We start from the raw sequence: 18,638 nt of genomic DNA, 5'->3' as shown, positions 1-18,638 counted from the left end.
TGAGCCCATTTTATAAATAGAATTAATCCACAGAACAGTAGTAATATCTTTATTTATAATTTAGTAGTGTATGATTCTGTTGAGAAATTTAATTTCTTTTTTTTTGTGTCTCTCAAGCCTCTTTTGGATCTGCCTCCATTCCATGTTACGGATCTTTTTGTAGAAGGATTTGGCATTAAGAGATCAAGGCAGAAAGCTGCTCCTATCACTAATTTTAATTTTCTTGAAACTTTAACAAGGATGGAACGTACAGCTCAGTGTGTCTCCCCCAATCATGAAAAACAAGGAGAATTAATAGGAACTGTAAATGACAAGCAAAACATGAACTTGAAAATTGAAAAAGTTGTTTTTTGCAATTTACCTAAGCCTTTCAAGAAGACACCAGGGAAAAGTTGTAAAGTAAGGGATGCACACATGAAATCCACTGGGTATATAGATTTTCCGAGCTTAGTTTTACAACCTACACAAGACATCACAGAGATGAAACATGCACAGTATATAAACAAGGCAAAAGGAGTAACAGATTCAAGCTTCCTCAGAGTAAATCAGATACCCCCTACCTTTCAAAATGTGAATCCCTTGGACTGGCCTTTACTTCAGCCTTCCAGAATATCAGGTAATACCTGTTGTTTAGCATTATTTTGCTATAAATTACATAAATAGTATGTTTTAGAAGGAAAGTAGACATTAGATATACTGTATAAATCAGGGGTGGGGAACGTCTGGCACACGAGCTGTTCGTGATGCATCAAGATTAGCGCCTGGTGGACCATAGCCCACGAGACAGTTTGTTTCCCTGAGCATCCACAGGCCTCGCTGCTCCCAGTGACCATGGTTTGCTATTCCTGGCCAATAGGAACTGCGAGAAGTGACATGGACTAAGCCACTGCTTCCTGCAGCTCCAATTAGCCAGGAATGGTGAATTGTGGCCCTGGGAGCTGTGGAGGGAGCTCTATGGATGCTCAGGTAAACAAACCTTCTGTCAGCGGTAAGTTGCTAATCTTGATAAACCACATGTGGCCTGTGGGCTGGAGCTCCACCTCTGGTATAAGTTTTTGAATAAATTAGTTTCACATTCAATATTATTTGTGTCTCTAATAATAAAGAGCCCCACATTTTTTCAGCCTCTCCATGCCTCTAATAATTTTTGTTGCTTACCTCTAAATCCACTGCATTTCTGCTGTTTTATTTTTTTTAGACAGAATGACCAGAACAAGACATTGTATTATGGATGAGAGCATACTATTTGTATATATAATACAATGGCATAGCATACTTTGAAGATTATTTTCATTTGCTTTTCTTATACAGCAAGCAAGTTCATTTGCTTTTTGGATTTCCACTGCCTATTGAACACATTTTTTTTATAATGCTCTCCATAATATTACCTAATTTTTCTTTTGTGTTGAGGTCACAAGTTCTTATTATTTCTGCTAGTAATAGCTGATTAGTCTCTTTCAACCTCCTATTGTCTGTGGATGGCTCAAGAGTTTGGTATTGAAATACAGAGACTTTCACCTCTGTATCACTTGTTCACATGTAATCCAGGTCAGTAGTAACCATAATTTGTGGCTGCTGATTGTGGCTGATGGCTATTTGAGGACTGTGAATAAGAACCTAACTGGCAGAGGTATTAAAGATTAAGCAAGCATAGATATTGAATTTTTATGGTTCTCCAGATCAATTTTAAAATACATTATCAGGGCAGTGGGTTCTGCTGCTGCTGTCATCTCTTCTATAGATAAGAAGAGGATTTCAGTTTAAAGGCCCACAAACCCTAACTTTCATAAGTTCTAAATTAATTAAAAAGTTAAAGAAAATTTCCAGTTGTTTGTAGCGCATGCTGCAGATATTGAGTGTTACATACATGCTAAGTAGCCTCATCATCATTTTCTGGGGGATTTCCCACAAGGGATCCTCTTCCTAATAGTGCCAGGTGTGTTTTAAACACATAGCTTAAGGATGCAGTACATGGTGTTCAGTTTGCCAAATGTTGGAATGAAAGAGCATATTTCACTGACACCTGAAACCTCTTGCCTAAAGGCTTACACACACATCCAACAATTAAAAAAAGGTCTGTTTGTGCTATATACACCATCCTTTTCATGTATTAACAGAGTTTGCATGCATACGTGAGGTGTAGAGTTACCATGTAGCCCTGTGTTACTGACAGCAATTTTTGAAGAGGTTATTGTGATTTTGCATAACAAGGATTTTTAAAATATGGTCTTCAGCTGAAATGTGGTTTCATTAATGACTGCTTTTTTTTTTAAGGTTTGCAGAACAACATCAAGAAGACTCCATGCTTAGTTTGTGGAGACACTTTCCAGTTGGAGAAAACCTGTAAACACTGCAGCTCTTTTTGTGCAACAGTACTGCAAGGAAGTTCATATTTACCTATGTTTTGCTCTACCTCTGAAAAGAAGGTGACAGGCAATAAGATAGTTCTTCATAGCAATGTTTTCCCTGAAAACTTATGATTCCATTCTCAGTACTCCAGTTTATGAAAAGTGTTTTTTAAACAAAAATAGAACTGTACAAGCCTTGCATGAGCAGATGTTGAAGAAAAATTATTTGCGATGAATAACTCAAAGATAATATTTAAAGGCCCTTGGCTGCAAGAGTTGGAGATTTTTTGTAAACTATGGATACATAGGTGACTGATTACACAGAAGCCAAATAACAAAGTTTACGGTTACAGCAGCTCTGTGGCCAATATCCTGGACACAACTGTGTGAAACATTCATAGAAATACAGTGAAATCTCTTTTTATGTCATACAATACCCCCTCTGGGTATGTCTACACTACCCTCCTAATTCGAAATAGGAGGGTAATGTAGTCATACCGCAATTGCAAATGAAGCCCGGGATTTGAATTTCCCGGGCTTCATTTGCATAAAGCCGTCCGGCGCCATTTTTAAATGCCGGCAGTTCGAACCCCGTGCCGCGCGGCTACACGCGGCACGGAGTAGCTAGTTCGGATTAGGCTTCCTAATCCGAACTAGCTGTACTCCTCGTGGAATGAGGAGTACAGCTAGTTCGGATTAGGAAGCCTAATCCGAACTAGCTACTCCGTGCCGCGTGTAGCCGCGCGGCACGGGGTTCGAACTGCCGGCATTTAAAAATGGCGCCGGCCGGCTTTATGCAAATGAAGCCCGGGAAATTCAAATCCCGGGCTTCATTTGCAATTGCGGTATGACTACATTACCCTCCTATTTCGAATTAGGAGGGTAGTGTAGACATACCCTCTGTTATTGTATATGCCATACCCTATTTGATGGTTATCTTACAAACAAGAGTTTCATCAACTGTAAAAACTCTTGTCACTGTATAGGAGTGAAAGAGATTGCCAACCTATCCAGTGGCACACTATGTAATTTAAAAAACCACAAACACATTGTGATATCATTTTCTTGGAGACATACCCAGATATGCTTATAGTCAGTGCTTTTTTACAAAATATATTCTCAGGATATCACCCCATATCAGCCAAGATGAACCAGTTAAACCTACTGTTTTATTTCTCTGACACTAATGTGAAGACAGTTAGTGGCAAAATGATTATATATTAATAGTTTTTCTTCCTGGATTGGCCAAGGAATGGACCTTTTTGGGGATCTGGGAAACATCTTCCAATGATGGTCCCTTAAAGATCTCTAGCTGACAGACATCTGTTCCATTTGTCAGTCAGGAAAGAACCCACGCCATATTTGAGCATTTTGGGGATTCCTCGGGGCACGTATTGGAGTCACTGTACAATACCTACCAGAATCCCATTCCCATTTTGTCAGGAACAGCCAGTGCAGAGTTCCTAATAAGGTACTCAGCTACCTGGAATGGATTTAAAATCAGAAATAGCTTCTACATCTTCAATGGGCTTAAAATCAGAACTAGGTTCTATGGACACATCTTCACTTGCTGCACCGGAGATTGACCTTCTGGCATTCGATTTAGCAGGTTTAGTTAAGACATGTCAATTGAATACTGAGGGCAGATCTGGATGGGACCTGTGTTCCTTGCAGTTGTGAGGATTAAGGGAAACTGGTTGGAGTGTTTTCTCCCGTTGGTCTCCCGCTGTGGTGATGCCACCAAGCTCGGCTTAAGGTAAGCCGACTTCAGCTACAAAGAGTATGATGGAATCAGACTGAAAGAAATCCTAGTGATAGAAACTGCCTGTTATAACAGCCAATTCATCTTGATGTTACTTCAGGGGATTTTATTCTAGTACATTTTCTGGCACTTTGTTCAATCTAGTTTTGAAAGTCAGGAGGAGTTGATTTCACCACTACCCCTAACTATAGGCCCAGTGTTTTTTGTGGTAATTTCTTGTTTGAGTAAAAAGGGTAATCACACTTAAGTGAGACTGATCTTTATTAACTGGCTCCAGTTGTGACATAGGACAGCATTACAGGAAGTTTTATTCCTGTCAACCAGCAAGGTCAGAACATTCTGATTCCAATGACCGTTCCTGCACTTAGGATCAAGTTGCAAGTAACTGAATACATCTGTTTCAGTTAACTATCTGAGACAGAGAATGTGGGGGTAGGCTCAGAAAGCCCTTGATGTGCTGACCTCATCAAGAGATTTTTCTTTTTCCTTCCCAAACTATTAAGGTGCCAGATTCACCCTTTGGGGCACTTGGTGGTAGCCACTGTCAGGAGACAGGACACAGGGCTTGATGGACCTTTGGTCTGATCCAGTATAGCTATTCTTATGTTCTCACTCTTTTCATGAAAAAAGCAAGCACTGGGAGAGGGGAATACGAGATGATAAATTAAATCATATTCTTTCATTAAAACAACTTGCATTTGCTATAAAAATAGCAGATAGTGAGTGGGACTTCAGAGAGAAAAGATGTTATGCATAAGAAATGCTATAAAAATGTCCAAGACCAAGCAAATCATCTGATAACCCTAATTTGAGTCTGTGAAAGATCCCACTTTTACCAAGTACAGACATCTTTTAAGGTCACCTGATATCAGAAGAGACATGCAATAGATTTCATTAATAAATATGAGAATGGTAATCTTGAATCCCAGTAAAGAGTGTAGTATGTCAATGATCAACTACCACAGTGGTCTCCAACCTTTTTAAGCATGAGATCACTTTTTGAATTTAAGTGCAGTCCAAGATCTACCTCAAATATAAATACCCTTGTCCCGCCTCCCTCCTGTCCTTTCTCTGAAGTCCTTCTCCATCCTCCCTCTCTTGCCCATCCTCCCTCACTTTCATCAGGCTAGGGCAGAGGGTTGGGGTGCAGGCTCTGGTCTTGGATTAAGGGATCTGGAGTGTGAGAGGGGCTCTGAGCTGCTCTTGGGCAAGCAGTTGGGATGTAGAAGGGGGGTTCTAGGTGCAGGCTCTGGGACAGTGTTTGGATGCAGGGATGCTTGGAGTGCAGGAGGAGGTTAATGACTGAGGCAAGAGTTCAAGCTGGGGGCTCCAGCAGGGCTCCACCTATCTAAGGTGGCTCCTGGGTGGTGGTGCAGTGGGGCTAAGGCAGGCTCACCCCTGCCCTGGCCCTACAGCACTCTTAAAAGCAACCAGCAAATTTTCTCTATCTCAAGTCCTGTTGTGCCCCCTCTCTGCTCCGCGGAGAAAGGACACAGAGTGAGAGGGGGCACCTTGACATCAGCATCCTCCTCTCTCTTCCCTGCCCAGCGCAGAAAGCAGGAGGCTCCCAGGGGAAGGGGCAGTTCCAAGGCAAAGGGCAGGAGATGCGCAGCAGTGTGAGGATGGGCAGCTGAAGTGCCAGCACTTGATAGCCTCTTGGCCACACCAGTCAGGATCCCCTGCCAGAGGCTCCAGGATCTACCAGTAGATCCCGATCTACTGGTTGGTGACCACTGAATTACCATGATACAAGATGGGGGTCAGATGACTAGGATTAAAATGTGCACCAAAACTACCTGCTGTGTAGCATGGTGTGCCCTTATTTGGGGATAGATGATCATACTCCACTTAAGCCCCTTTTACACTGTATAAAAGGGTGGAGTGACATAAAGGGGCCCTAAAAGCCATATATCGAGCCAGGAAAGATTTCCCCAGCATGGGCTCTGTGTAAGGCTGCCTTCTGATTTGCAAATCCTGGTTTGGGAGCTGGGGTAGGCTGCTGGGGTCAACTATAGCACATGGTGCTGCAAAAGTTCCAGACAGTGCAATGGATCAAAGGATAGCTCTGGGGTACTGCTGTAATTTAGACAATCTCCTAGGAATATTTAAGCTATGCTGGTGAGCAGTGTTCCCTCTAAGATTTTCCATCCATGAGTAGAGTGAGTTTTGTCTTGTGCACCAATATTAGAATCATAGAATCATAGAGCTGGAAGAGACCTCAGAAAGTCATCAAGTCCAGCCCCCTGCCCAAGGCAGGACCAATCCCAACTAAATCAAACCAGCCAGGGCTTTGTCAAGCCGAGACTTAAAAACCTCTAGGTATGGAGATTCCACCACCTCCCTAGGTAACCCATTCCAGTGCTTCACCACCCTGCTAGTGAAATAGTTTTTCCTAATATTAACCTAGACCTCCCCTGCTGTAACTTGAGACCGTTGCTCCTTGTTCTGCCATCCATCACTACTGTGAACAACCTTTCTCCATTCTCTTTGGAACATCCCTTCAGGAAGTTGAAGGCTGCTGTCAAATCCCCCCTCACTCTTCTCTTCTGCAGATTAAACAAACCCAAATCCCTCAGTCTCTCCTCATAAGTCAGGTGCTCCAGCCCCCTAATCATTTTGATCGCCCTCCGCTGGACCCTCTCCAATGCATCCACATCCTTTCTATAGTGGGGGGCCCAGAACTGGACACAATATTCCAGATATCAGAGGGGTAGCCATGTTAGTCTGGATCTGCAAAAGCAACAAGGAGTCCTATAGCACCTTATAGACTAACAGATGTATTGGAGCATAAGCTTTCGTGGGCAAAGACCCACTTCGTCAGATGCATGTAGTGGAAATTTCCAGAGGCAGGTATAAATATGCAGGCCAGAATCAGGCTAGAGATAATGAGGTTAATTCAGTCAGGGAGGATGAGGCCCACTTCTAGCAGCTGATCTAGAGGTGTGAATACCAAGAGAGGAGAAGCTGCTTTTGTAGATAGCTAGCCATTCACCGTCTTTGTTTAATCCTGAGCTGATGGTGTCAAACTTGCAGATGAACTGTAGCTCAGCAGTTTCTTTTTGAAGTCTGGTCTTGAAGTTTTTTTGCTGCTGGATGGCTACCTTTAGATCTGCTATTGTGTGTCCAGAGAGATTGAAGTGTTCTTCTGCAGGTTTTTGTATGTTGCCATTCCTAATATCTGATTTGTGTCCATTTATTCTTTTACGTAGGGATTGTCCAGTTTGGCCGATGTATATAGCAGAGTGGCATTGTTGGCACATGATGGCGTATATTACATTGGTATATGTGCAGGTGAATGAACCACTGATGGTATGGCTGATCTGGTTAGGTCCTGTGATGGTGTTGCTGGTGTAGATATGTGGGCAGAGTTAGCACCGAGGTTTGTTGCATGGATTGGTTCCTGAGTTAGAGTTAGTAGTGCAGTGTATATTTGCTGGTGAGAATATGCTTCAGGTTGGCGGGTTGTCTGTGGGCAAGGACTTCACCTCCCAAGGCCTGTGAGAGTGAGGGATCATTGTCCAGGTTGGATTGTAGATCACTGATGATGCATTGGAGAGGTTTTAGCTGAGGACTGTAGGTGATGGCCAGTGGTGTTCTGTTTGGTTTCTTTCTTGGGCTTGTCCCAGAGTAGGAAGCTTCTGGGTACACGTCTGACTCTGTTAATCTGTTTCCTTACTTCCTCGTATGGGTATCGTAGTTTCAAGAATGCTTGGTGAAGCTCTTGTAGCCATTGGTCTCTGTCTGAGGGATTGGAGGAAATGCAGTTGTACCTCAGTGCTTGGCTGTAGACTATGGATCGTGTGGTGTGTCTGGTATGGAAGCTGGAGGCATGAAGGTAGGCATAGCAGTTGGTAGGTTTTCTTTATAGGGCGGCGTTTATATGGCCATCAATTATTTGCACAGTGGTGTCCAGGAAGTGGACCTCCCATGTAGATTGGTCGAGGATGAGGTTGATGGTGAGGTAAAAGCTGTTGAAATCGTTCTGTCGACAGAAGGTGTTATTGCATGTAGGGTTGTGTCTAGACTACAGGGTTTTGTCAACAAAGCAAGCTGCTTTGTCGACAGAACTGAATGTAGTCTAGATGCTCTTTGTCGACAGTATCTGTCGACAAAACTTCTGTCGACAAAACCCTGTAGTCTAGACGTACCCTTGGTAATGAAAATCATAGAACATTTATAAATGAATAATCCATGGATTTTCTAATAAATGCACATTGTCAATACAATACCATCAGAGCATCATGTATATTACATGTAAAACCTAATTTGTGTTTATCAAGGGCTGTGACAAGTAGGGGGCTTTGTACAGCTTAGGAATTCTGAATGATATTATGTAATGCTTGATAAGATGTTTGTATTGTGAAAAACCTGTATGCAGATCTACCACTTTACAACATACTTCATAAGATCCACACTTCACAACAGGCACATGTCACATTGAGGACAACAAGAAGGGACTTAATATTTAATGATTGTGCTTTGATCACAATGATTATCTGTAAGAACCACTGATTCAAAGGGAAAAATGTGTCTTCCTTTTTCTGAAGAGGTGGAGGAAAAGGAGAGAGGTGGAAAGTTACCAAAAGAAAGAGCTAAGGGTGCCAGGTCTTGGAAGGGAGATAATATAAATAACGAGAGCCACACAAGAAGAGGAAGCATTGGGCAGGCAAGAGGAAGATCATAGAGAATGGGTAAAAGGTCTCCATGATGAAGCAGCAGTCCAGCATGTAGCAGCCTCATGAGGTGGGGGACATGATGTGCTTTCCTAAATAGATGGTCTCCCAAGCCAGCCTTTTGTCAGCATTCCCTAGGAAGTTCAAGTCCTGGGGGAGACAGCTGCAGGCAGATCTGACACCCCAGCACAGCAAGCCTAACTCCAACATTAAGGTGCAATGAATGTGCTTTGACTGACAGCATTCTGCTGCTCTGGAGCTAACCAGCTGTGCCAGGGTGTGAACACGGTACCCATCTACAGGTGTAATAGTGGAGGGTCCTCCCTGTGCACCGAGGAGCAAAAGTGAGGCACCACTCCAATCTTTGGCACAAGACTTTCTCGAGCTCCCACTAGAGTGGTGCAGGTTAGTCTCACTGCAGGGCAGTATCTAGAAAGGCGTTCCTGCACCCTTTGTTAAACTGAAACAATATTTAGGCATTGTGAGTCACCTAAGGTCTGCTTTCAGAGTTGGGAAAAGAGGTGAACTTCCTAATTTTGTGTAAAACCTGAAATGTTGATCACAAAGGATAGAACAAAGGGGTTTTAACAAGGGTCAAATAGTTCTTAAAATAAATTCAAAGCTCGCATTTCTATGTGGAAAAAAGGCTTGTCTCTCCTACTGAAGGGAAGCAAGAATCAATCTTGTGATGCTATTGCTCCATTGTGCTACATCACTTGAGGAATCAGACTATTGAAGGGATTGCCTAACTACCTGTTTTCTCTGATTTCTACACACTGGAAATCTCTGCTCATGGAAAACTGAGGAATAGAAGAGCCAGAGTGTTGCAGGTCAAGGATGGCATTGCATTAGCAGTGACCCTGCATGGTATCTTCCCACATTCTGTCTGTCAGCTGATGTGAGTTCTTAATTTTAAGGAGTATCTTATTACTTACACACACATTCTACAAGGAACAAGTTTGCCAAGACTCATTCAAATGTAAGATACTGGAATCCAGGAGGAAGGTGTTTGATGTGATTATCCAGATATGAAACTGTACTTCCCTAGTTTTCACTAAGGAACATACATTTATAATTGTGAGTCAAGCCTGCTTCACAGACCAGCATATTTCATTAATTGGAAAAAAAAGCTTTGAAATGTTGACTTGTAGGAGGAGCTTAGCTCAGAGGTACTGTGGGTGGGACTAATTCATATCAGGGTGTTTAAGTTTTGGCATGAGAGAAAGACTTCTCAGAGTAGAAGGTTTATTTCTAAAGGATAAATCAAAGGGTGTGTGTGTTTCTTTTTTCAATTTAAGATGCTATCAGTTGATACTCAGATTCTTCTTGTAATAATTCTGGGGGCTTCTGACTGCCAGATAATCCCCAGGATTGAAGAATGTGGACTCAAATGTTCTCAGGTAAACTATAATTTGTTTGTAACTGCTATTTATGATTGTAAAAGTTGTATGTCACTACAATATTTATAAATGACATTTGTATTTGTATGGCTTGGTTTGAGTATTCATAGAATCAAAACAAACATTAAAATGTTCAAAACTTCATTAGACTTTACTTTTATACTGTTGTAGTTCTGGAATGAGTACAAGAACACAATATGACAAACATGACAGTATACAAGAATAAATCAGAAAGAAACTTTATATTAAAGTTGTCAGGGTGGCATTTTTTCTCTTATGCATTTGGTGGTCAGAAATAAAGTATTTTGGTGGCCATTATTCTGGAGATTAAATTCTTACTATAACTGTGCAAGTTTTACAAGAACTGAGGGTGGTGCGATTTTAATGTGTCCAAATACTTTAGAAGCACAAATCCCATTGACTTGTAATGAAATGGAGAATAATGTGTTTGCTGTGAGGTGCAAATGTAACCCCTAATTTTAATGAGCTACATGTGTGCAGAGAAAAGAGCATGTGCTATGTTATTTCTTTAAGGGAACTGCATTTTGTACTGTTTTCATATATTCCCATATGGGGGCAGTATAGAGATGCTATGATTTATAATGGTTCCTGAAAACTAATCATAGTTTTATAAAGATAAATCACTGAATACAGTTTAAACTAAAAAATGCAAAAGTAAGAATGCTACAACTTTGCTCTCTTAATAGAAGACAATCTTGACATTAAATATTTAGCTGCTATTGAGAAGTGGAATTGATGGTAAGTAAGAAACAACAGTTTGGCTATATGTAGAGTTCTGTGAGAGAATGTCATGGGATTGTGAAGCCCCTGGAGTAAGTTTCAGATGTACACTAAAAGGCTGCTTGAAGGTGAATCAACTGTACAGATATTACAGGCTTATGTATACTAAATACATGCCACAGTAGTTTGTTCTAAATTCTGACAGGCTGATTATGCAGTAGAATATATCGATTCTACAGCGATGAGCATCATAGAAATGCTTGGAAGATGAAATATTTTGTTAAGAGAAAAATAATAAAATGGCATATTCAGATCATATATGGTATTTATGCTTAAATATTATTTTACCATTGTGTTTTATTCTTCTGGAAAGAGAAAAACCCTAGCTATATTTTGTCCATTTTTTCCATGAAATTTTGATATTTACCGCATATAAAAATAAAAATCATATGAAAGGCCTGATTTTTCCATTATATTAAGGCTTGTTTACACTTCTCTGGTAAAGATACCATAAAGTGAATGTAAACTACATTGGTATTTTGCACTCTAAGACTTTTACCCTGCCTCAGTGTAAAGGAGAGTGCTATATCTTAAAAATGTTATCAATTTTTTCTAATTTTGAGGGAGAAGATAATTTTTTTAATATACAGCATACTTTTGTTAATTATGCACACTAAAAATAGCTTACTCATATACAACAGAACCAATTGTAAAATAACTGTCAATGGCTAAAAATATTACTGAGTACATGTTTTCCATGTAATTTTTCTTCTGTGTTTCCTAGAATCCTGAATTCCTTCATTCATTTCAACATAAAGATGTTTTTTTTTCTGGGAAAGATAGTTATCCCAGTAGCACAAATTGGCCCAGACTTTCCCCTGCAGTGGAAAGCTCATGTAGCATTTTCAACATTCTCCAAGTAGTTTTTGCAGCATGATGCACACTGTTGTTGGAAAGTTTCCTGAACATCTTGCTAGTCCAGATCTTTTTGCTCTTTTCATTTGACTGTTTTCTCTGCCCCCAACACACTTGTACTAGTGTTGCCTTAGATGAGAGCAGATTCCCTCGTGCAGAAGCCTGAGTAAAGTGGCTTAACATGGAACAGTTACTGGGGATAGAGTACACTCTTGAATCTGTGAGAAGGCCCAAGGTACAGCACAGCTCCCTCCCTGTCTCTAATCATGCCACAACTAGGGAATTTAATAAAAATCCATGCAGGACTTAGCTCTTGAGGCTAGCAGTTTGCAGGATAAGACCCTTAATCAGACACCATCAATTAAAATCCACATTTTGGTCTGAACATTTTTAAAATCTGCTATTGTTAGAAGAAGTAGCATCCACAGAATCATGGAAATGCAGGGCTGAAAGGAACTTTTAGAAATCATTAAGTCCAGCCCTGGGTTTGAGGCTGGACCAATTAAACCTAAAAAATCCCTGACAGGTGTTTGTCCAACCTGTTCTTAAAAACCTCCAAAGATGGGGAGTCCACAACATCCCTTTCTGCCTCTTCCAGAGTTTAACTACCCTTACAGTGAGAAACTGTTTTCTCACATCTAATCTAAATCTCCCCTGCTGCAGATTAAGCCTATTACTTTGTGTCCTATCTTCAGTGGACATGAAGAATAGTTGATACCATGATTCTTAATAAGAGCCCTTAACATTGCTGAAGACTGTTAACAGATCTCACTTCAGTCTCCTCCCCCTACCCCCATATTAAACCTGCAGTTTGTTTAATCTTTTCAGGTTTTCTAAAACTTTTATAATTTTTTCTGCTCTCTGGTGTCTTTCCAATTTACTTTCATATTTCCTAAAGTGTGGTGCTCGTAACTGGATAAAGTACACCCATGGCCATCCTTAGGATTTATGGGGCCCCATGCAGTACTATTAAACTGATGCCCCTATGCCTTACGGCAGCTGGGGAGGGAAGTTTCAATTTTTTAGAGAGATGTGATTTTATAATATTCAGCAACACACTAATGAAATATTGTAAAGCAAATTTTATTCTAAGATCCTTATTGATGTTCATCTTGTTGCATTCTAACCAATTCTCCAAGATGATTATAACTAAGATTACAGAAAAATATTTTTTTCTCTCTCCAGGCATTTGGCACCACTTTTTATGATTAGTTTCACTGTTTCCCCAAGATAGATAGTTTCTCCTTGTGATGTTTATGTGGATCTTTTACAAGCATCAGGGACGTGAAAAGCATTTTAAAAAATTAGAAAATGCAATTGCAAAACCACAAAAATTGGCTGGGGGATTCAAGGACCTGAAATGGCTTTTAACGAAGTGTTGATAATTGATTAGATTTCATTGTGGCTATCTATGTCTCTGAAATATTTCTAAGCTATTCTGAGATTTTGTGGAAGATATGGCAAAAGAGCAAAGTATTGTTTTTACTTATTAAAAGGGATATGGCCATTATGTGTTCTCAGATATGTGATGCTGAAAACATACTGTAAAGGCAGTTTAGGATTTTGATTTTATTGCAGTTTAATTGTTATCAAGTTACAATAAATATAAGGCATGACCGATTGTTGGATATTTTCCTTGTTTCATAATTACAGTGTCACATTAAAAATGCTGTATGCCATCTGAATCCCAGAATTATAGATGTAAAAGGACAATGTATATTTTTCAAATGTTAGCTGATAGATAGAGCTGCAGAGCAGGAGATTATAACTCCAATCCTCCTTCTTCCCATTGGACAACCCCTTTCTCGGGGCTGAGTTGGGACCATGATTCTCATCAGTGCTTGTCTCTGAGACACAGTAAACCTGGCACACTGCTGGCATCATAGGTTTGGAGTGCAGAGTATTTATAGTTATATGAACTCTTAAAAACATAATGAAAATGTTCAGCTGTGGAATTTGTGCTGGACAAAGGATCAAGTAGGCTTTTGTAGTGTATTTTGAATGCTCTCTCTGCCCTTGTTGAAAACAGTTTGGCTTCTCAGTTCACATGACTTTCTGGCACTTAAAGGATAAACACAATGACCTTCCCCTGCATATATATGATAATAGCTCACATTGTTATCTAATATGCTTCTACCGTGAAAGTCATAGGGGAATCCCAGACTGTGATTGTAACTGTGTTGCTGCCTCAGTAATCTTGCAATGGGCAATGCCTGCAAACAGCACACAAGGAACTTAGACTTTTGCCCAATTCTGCTTCACAGCTGGTAAGAGTTAGTAATGTCACATTAAAAAGACACTAACAACTGAAAATTGTGAAATCGCATTTGTGTTGTCTCAACTCAAGTTAGAATGAAGTGTCCAAAGTCCACAGGGAGACTGGATAAAGGAGGAAGCTTTAAATTCCACTTTGGGATTTCCCTGCAATGACAAAGCGTAAGTGATAGCTAATGAGTCAGAGCAAGTTCTTTATTTATCTGAAACTGCTATGGCCTGATAACCCCATGCAAAGTTCATTTTAATAACCACTGTATGTCAGCCCGTCTAATCCAGTCATTGCTATACCGATATCATAGAGCCAGATCTTCAGCTGGTATAAATTGGCATCAGTCCCTTGTTTGCTACAGTAGATAATCAATATATTTTTAAAATCTTTACACTCCCTAACCATTAAAAGGAATGGAAATGAGAAGGGAGGGTAACATACATAAAGAATTTCATTTCCTGAGAGTTCAGTTGTTCTTTAACAAAAATCTACACATTTGAAAGTTAATCATAGACATTTAAAACTGTAGAGTAGATGGTTCCATGTGGGGAGAATTATGGCAGCATGGAAGGAGCAATGGGGATTGTTCAGTGCATACTTTTTTGTATGTAAAATCTGATAGTTGGATGAATCGCTTCACTTAAAAATACTTTCTCCGGTGAAACCTGATGGAATACAGCATGGTCCAGTAGATGAAACACCCAACGGAGAGTCTAGAGGCCCAGGTTCAGTTCTCAGAATTGCTACTGATTAACTTATGTGGTGGTAGGCAAATCACCTGGCCTCTCTGGGGTTCAGTGTACACATTTGTAAAAAGAAAAATAGTATGGCTGACCCACCTTGCTTTGAGATCTACAGCTGGAAAGTGCTAATTAAGTGTTAAGAAGTATTAAAGTATTCACTGGCCAAATGTTCATATATACGGTGCTTAGTTAAAATTGGTCACTGTACTATAGATATGTTACTTCAGTGGTTTGTGTTTGTATCCTCCATTTCCTTTCCTGTGATGATTCATCATTTCTGTCTGGTAGCTCAATATTTTGAAGTTTAGTGACTTTAGGTGACTTGGTTCTCTGGCCATGTCATAAAATCTACTCATTCCAGGGTCCAAGATAGTCTAGTGAAGTAGTCTTTGCTATCACTGAGCCACACAGATCAATAGTATCCTTCTAGCCTCATTGTGCGCTGACCTGGGCCTCTACTCCTTTCAGATAGTGGGGGTCCAATGAAATGAATTGGCTGGCCTTGGAACCACAGTGTAAGGAAAACCAGAGAGCAGATAGAAGGCCCAGTTCTGCATTTTGGCTAGATGCTTGGCTAGCTAGGTCCCTGCCTCTCCCATAGGTGCTGCTAGCAACTCTCACAATTTCATAATGAATATCAGGATTTGGGCCTCTGCTGCAGCCAGCCTGGTGATGACAACATGAGAAGCTCTAACCAACACATTTCCAGCACTACTAAGCAGCTCTGATTTGTTGTCGTCCCCATTCCCCTGTCTCCTGTGGAAAAACAGTCAATCAAAGCTGCTGCAGGAGGCAGCTTTCCCTTCTATCCCAGGAATTGAGCGAGGTGTTCAGGCAGAAAGAGGGAGAGGGAAATGGACCCCGCTGGTACCATTTTTGCAGGAGCGGTTGGAAGCAGAGAGGAAGGAGCACAAAGAGCTCAGAAACTAAGGGTTGTTTCAGTTGTTCTTGGTCCTCTTGTGAAAAACAAGTCAGCTGCTCCTGCCTTCTCCCTCCTCCATTCCTTTATCATGCCACTTCCCTCGCCTGCAAGGAGAAGAGCTGTTCCCCAAGCTGTTCCCAGAAGCTGGGAAGACCCTGGAGATGATGAGTCTCAACAGCTGCTGGAGAAACAGGAGTGCAAGTGGCAAATGTGGGGCTGGGGACAGGATTTATTTCTGACAGTGGTTGGACTGGGGACTGGGCATACACATTAATTGTTGTGGGGTTGGTCATCGGGATTTGGGTAGAATTAATTGTCAGTTGGCAAGGCAGGAAGTTGTGTTCCATCAGGCAGCATGTAGCATTGCCAGTTCTCATGATGTTTTCAAGAGTAGTGGGATTTCAAAGGGTTCTTCATCACCTCTTGTGATAACAGATGAAGCTCCAATCCTTAAGTGAATTTCAGCTCTTCTGGAATCTGACAAAATCTCTCTGCCACTTGCTCTTCTGACAGGAGGGGTGGGTGCATAGGAACAGAGAAAGCAGCAGCTCAGGATAGTTTTGCCTTATATTTTCCCCTCCCTTCCTGAGAGAACCCCAGATGGAGAAGTATTTCCTCCCCTGCATCACCTGGCCTGGGTATGAGCAGAGTTAGGACCAGACCTCGGCCAAATGCTGCCCCAGGCGGGGAGTGTCTTTGGTGCCCCCTTCATCACTTAAATGTTTGAATATCTTTTTTTTTCTCACATTTGTAGTCCATTTCAGTCAACAGTCCCTTGGTAAAGAGACATTCCTTATTTAAATAAAAAAGTGCTTGTCCCTTGCTAAATAAACATAGGATGCCTATTATCCTGGAATTTGACCTGGTGAAATGTTCTATATTGAAACCTGGGGTTGCAACATCACTCAGATTTGGCCTGGCCACCCTTCTAAGCCAAATAAAGAAGCAACTGGGGAAAAACTGAGTGACGCTGTGACCTGCTGCGGAGTGTGAGTGTGATGCCATTCAAATTTCATCCAGTCCCTCCGTCATGGCAGAGGTTCTGACCCGGCTCCTAGCACCTGTGTGAAACATGCACAGGACCTGCAGTGACTGCCAGGCTCATCAGACAGGACTGGGGGGAAAGAACCCCTTTAAGAGAAAGGAGAGGAAAAGCAACTTGCCCCCGAAGGCTCAAAACAAGACTGGGGACATCTGAGGCTGTCCAGTATTTTTGAAATAACAATGTTGGCAACCTTAATGAGGAGTTAGACTGAAGTGGGGGATGAATTGAGGATGTGGGGCAGGTGGGTTGAAGTGTTGGTGGAGTCTGGTGCAGGCCAGTTTCAAGATTTTGTGAAGTTGCACTCATCTGAGTTTTAACTTTTGAGGGTGCTAGTCCTCCTTAGATTAAGACAAAATTCAATCCCTGATGACAATAGGAAGGTTAAAGGGGGGCTGTCTCCCTCTGTTCAGTGAATGTCACTTGCCTTCGTAGGATGCCATGCTACTGGGGTTCAGGCAAAGCAGGACCAGAGATCTGTCTTTAAAGTATATGCAGTCACACATCAAACAGTTCATGTTAAAAGAACTCACACACAATTTTATACCTCAGATGAGAGAAAGATATTATTTTTTAATATTAGAGCTAGATGAAAAATTATTTTCCCATGAAACATTTTTTGTTTTCTGTCAGCATTTTTTTATTCAGTTTTTGTCAAAAAATTGAAAATAGCAAGGTTTTGATGAAATCCTACTTTTAATTAATATGGATTTGTGTTGTGTGTACACAAATATGTGTCATTTTCTGTTGGAAAAATGGTCTTGTTGGAAAATGTGTATGTTTTTGCTATTGATCCTCTTCAGTGATACAAACTAAAATGCTGTGGCTAAGACTGATTACTGCCCTGATACAATGATCTAAGTTGGTAAATTCCATTTAACCATTGAGGGATTATGGTTTTGACCTTGGAGTTACACTGCTGTGAATCCATTGGGCCATATTCTCTAGTAATTTCTGAGGGAAATTACTTATTTCATGGGTCATCTGGGGAAATCCTTAGAGGGAAATTATGAAACAGGGTCATTCAAGCCATATTGAAATCTGCTTCATGCTGCTGGAGCATTTCAAGGCAGGCATAACAGGTTTGAGGATTCGGTTGACTGTATTCTGACCTTTCAGTATATAGGCCATAATACTCACCCTTTGAACTGTGTGAGAGACATACACCCACTCAAACTGTGCCTGAGTAAAAACAAAACAAAAAAAATCCTCTCAGTCCTCTTAATCATCTGGAGCTTAATTCATCCACAGAAAGTGATCTACAATTTTTTAACTTAAAGGAAATGTTTCTGACTAGTTGCTTTGAATTCACTGTGGTAAAAAGTCAGGATGGGTAGCCATGTTAGTCTGTAATTTAAAAAAACGAGGGGTCCTGTAGCACCTTCGAGACTAACAATATATTATATATATATTGTTAATCAGGAGCTTTTGTGGGCACAATCCACATCTAGTTCTGGAAAACTGATTATTTGGAGTTGCCCTTACTTGCCTTCCATCTTCCTGAAAGAATGAATCACAAGGTCAATATTACTCAGCACTTTCTGTACTTTCATTGTTTTCTCTTGGAAAAACATTGAGGAAGTAGAATTTATTTCACTAAATCATACTTGCTTCAGTTTTGTTTTCCCCTTTCATCCCTAAATACACAAACTTCCTTGATTTTTTTCTAACTTTTTCTCCTCCTTAATCTGCTGTTCTCCCTCCTGTTATTGCAGTTACAATTACATATTGTCCAAGACTCAATTTATTACTTTCAACAATTTTAACATTGTAATGTCTGTTTTGAAACTCTTCTGTGCATTTTATAACCTTTGTTTAGTATTTCG

General features: G+C 40.7%; 2 protein-coding genes across 6 annotated transcripts in view; both read left to right on the top strand.

Moving 5' to 3' along the window:
- Positions 1-2,555, top strand: part of TTLL8 (tubulin tyrosine ligase like 8) — a 48,354-nt gene extending 45,799 nt beyond the window's left edge. For both annotated transcript variants that reach the window (XM_075928024.1, XM_075928020.1), the window contains exons 13-14: positions 118-616; positions 2,275-2,555. In XM_075928024.1, coding sequence (XP_075784139.1) covers positions 118-616; positions 2,275-2,480 — 705 coding nt within the window. In that variant the 3' untranslated portion in view covers positions 2,481-2,555. The remainder of the gene's footprint in view (positions 1-117; positions 617-2,274) is intronic.
- A 5,887-nt stretch (positions 2,556-8,442) lies between these two features.
- Positions 8,443-18,638, top strand: part of IL17REL (interleukin 17 receptor E like) — a 66,178-nt gene continuing 55,982 nt past the window's right edge. Inside the window, exon 1 of one of the 4 annotated variants that reach the window (XM_014573403.3) lies at positions 8,443-10,183. Coding sequence is in view for 2 of the 4 variants with exons in the window: in XM_075927972.1 (XP_075784087.1) it covers positions 10,082-10,183 (102 nt within the window). In the remaining 2 variants the exon portion in view is untranslated. The remainder of the gene's footprint in view (positions 10,184-18,638) is intronic. The other 3 variants (XM_075927972.1, XM_006122631.4, XM_025184421.2) reach the window with 3 other exon arrangements.

The sequence above is a fragment of the Pelodiscus sinensis genome, chromosome 1 (genome assembly GCF_049634645.1).
Source record: "Pelodiscus sinensis isolate JC-2024 chromosome 1, ASM4963464v1, whole genome shotgun sequence".
Taxonomy (NCBI): domain Eukaryota; kingdom Metazoa; phylum Chordata; order Testudines; family Trionychidae; genus Pelodiscus; species Pelodiscus sinensis.
This window is presented reverse-complemented; position numbering and strand designations above follow the sequence as displayed.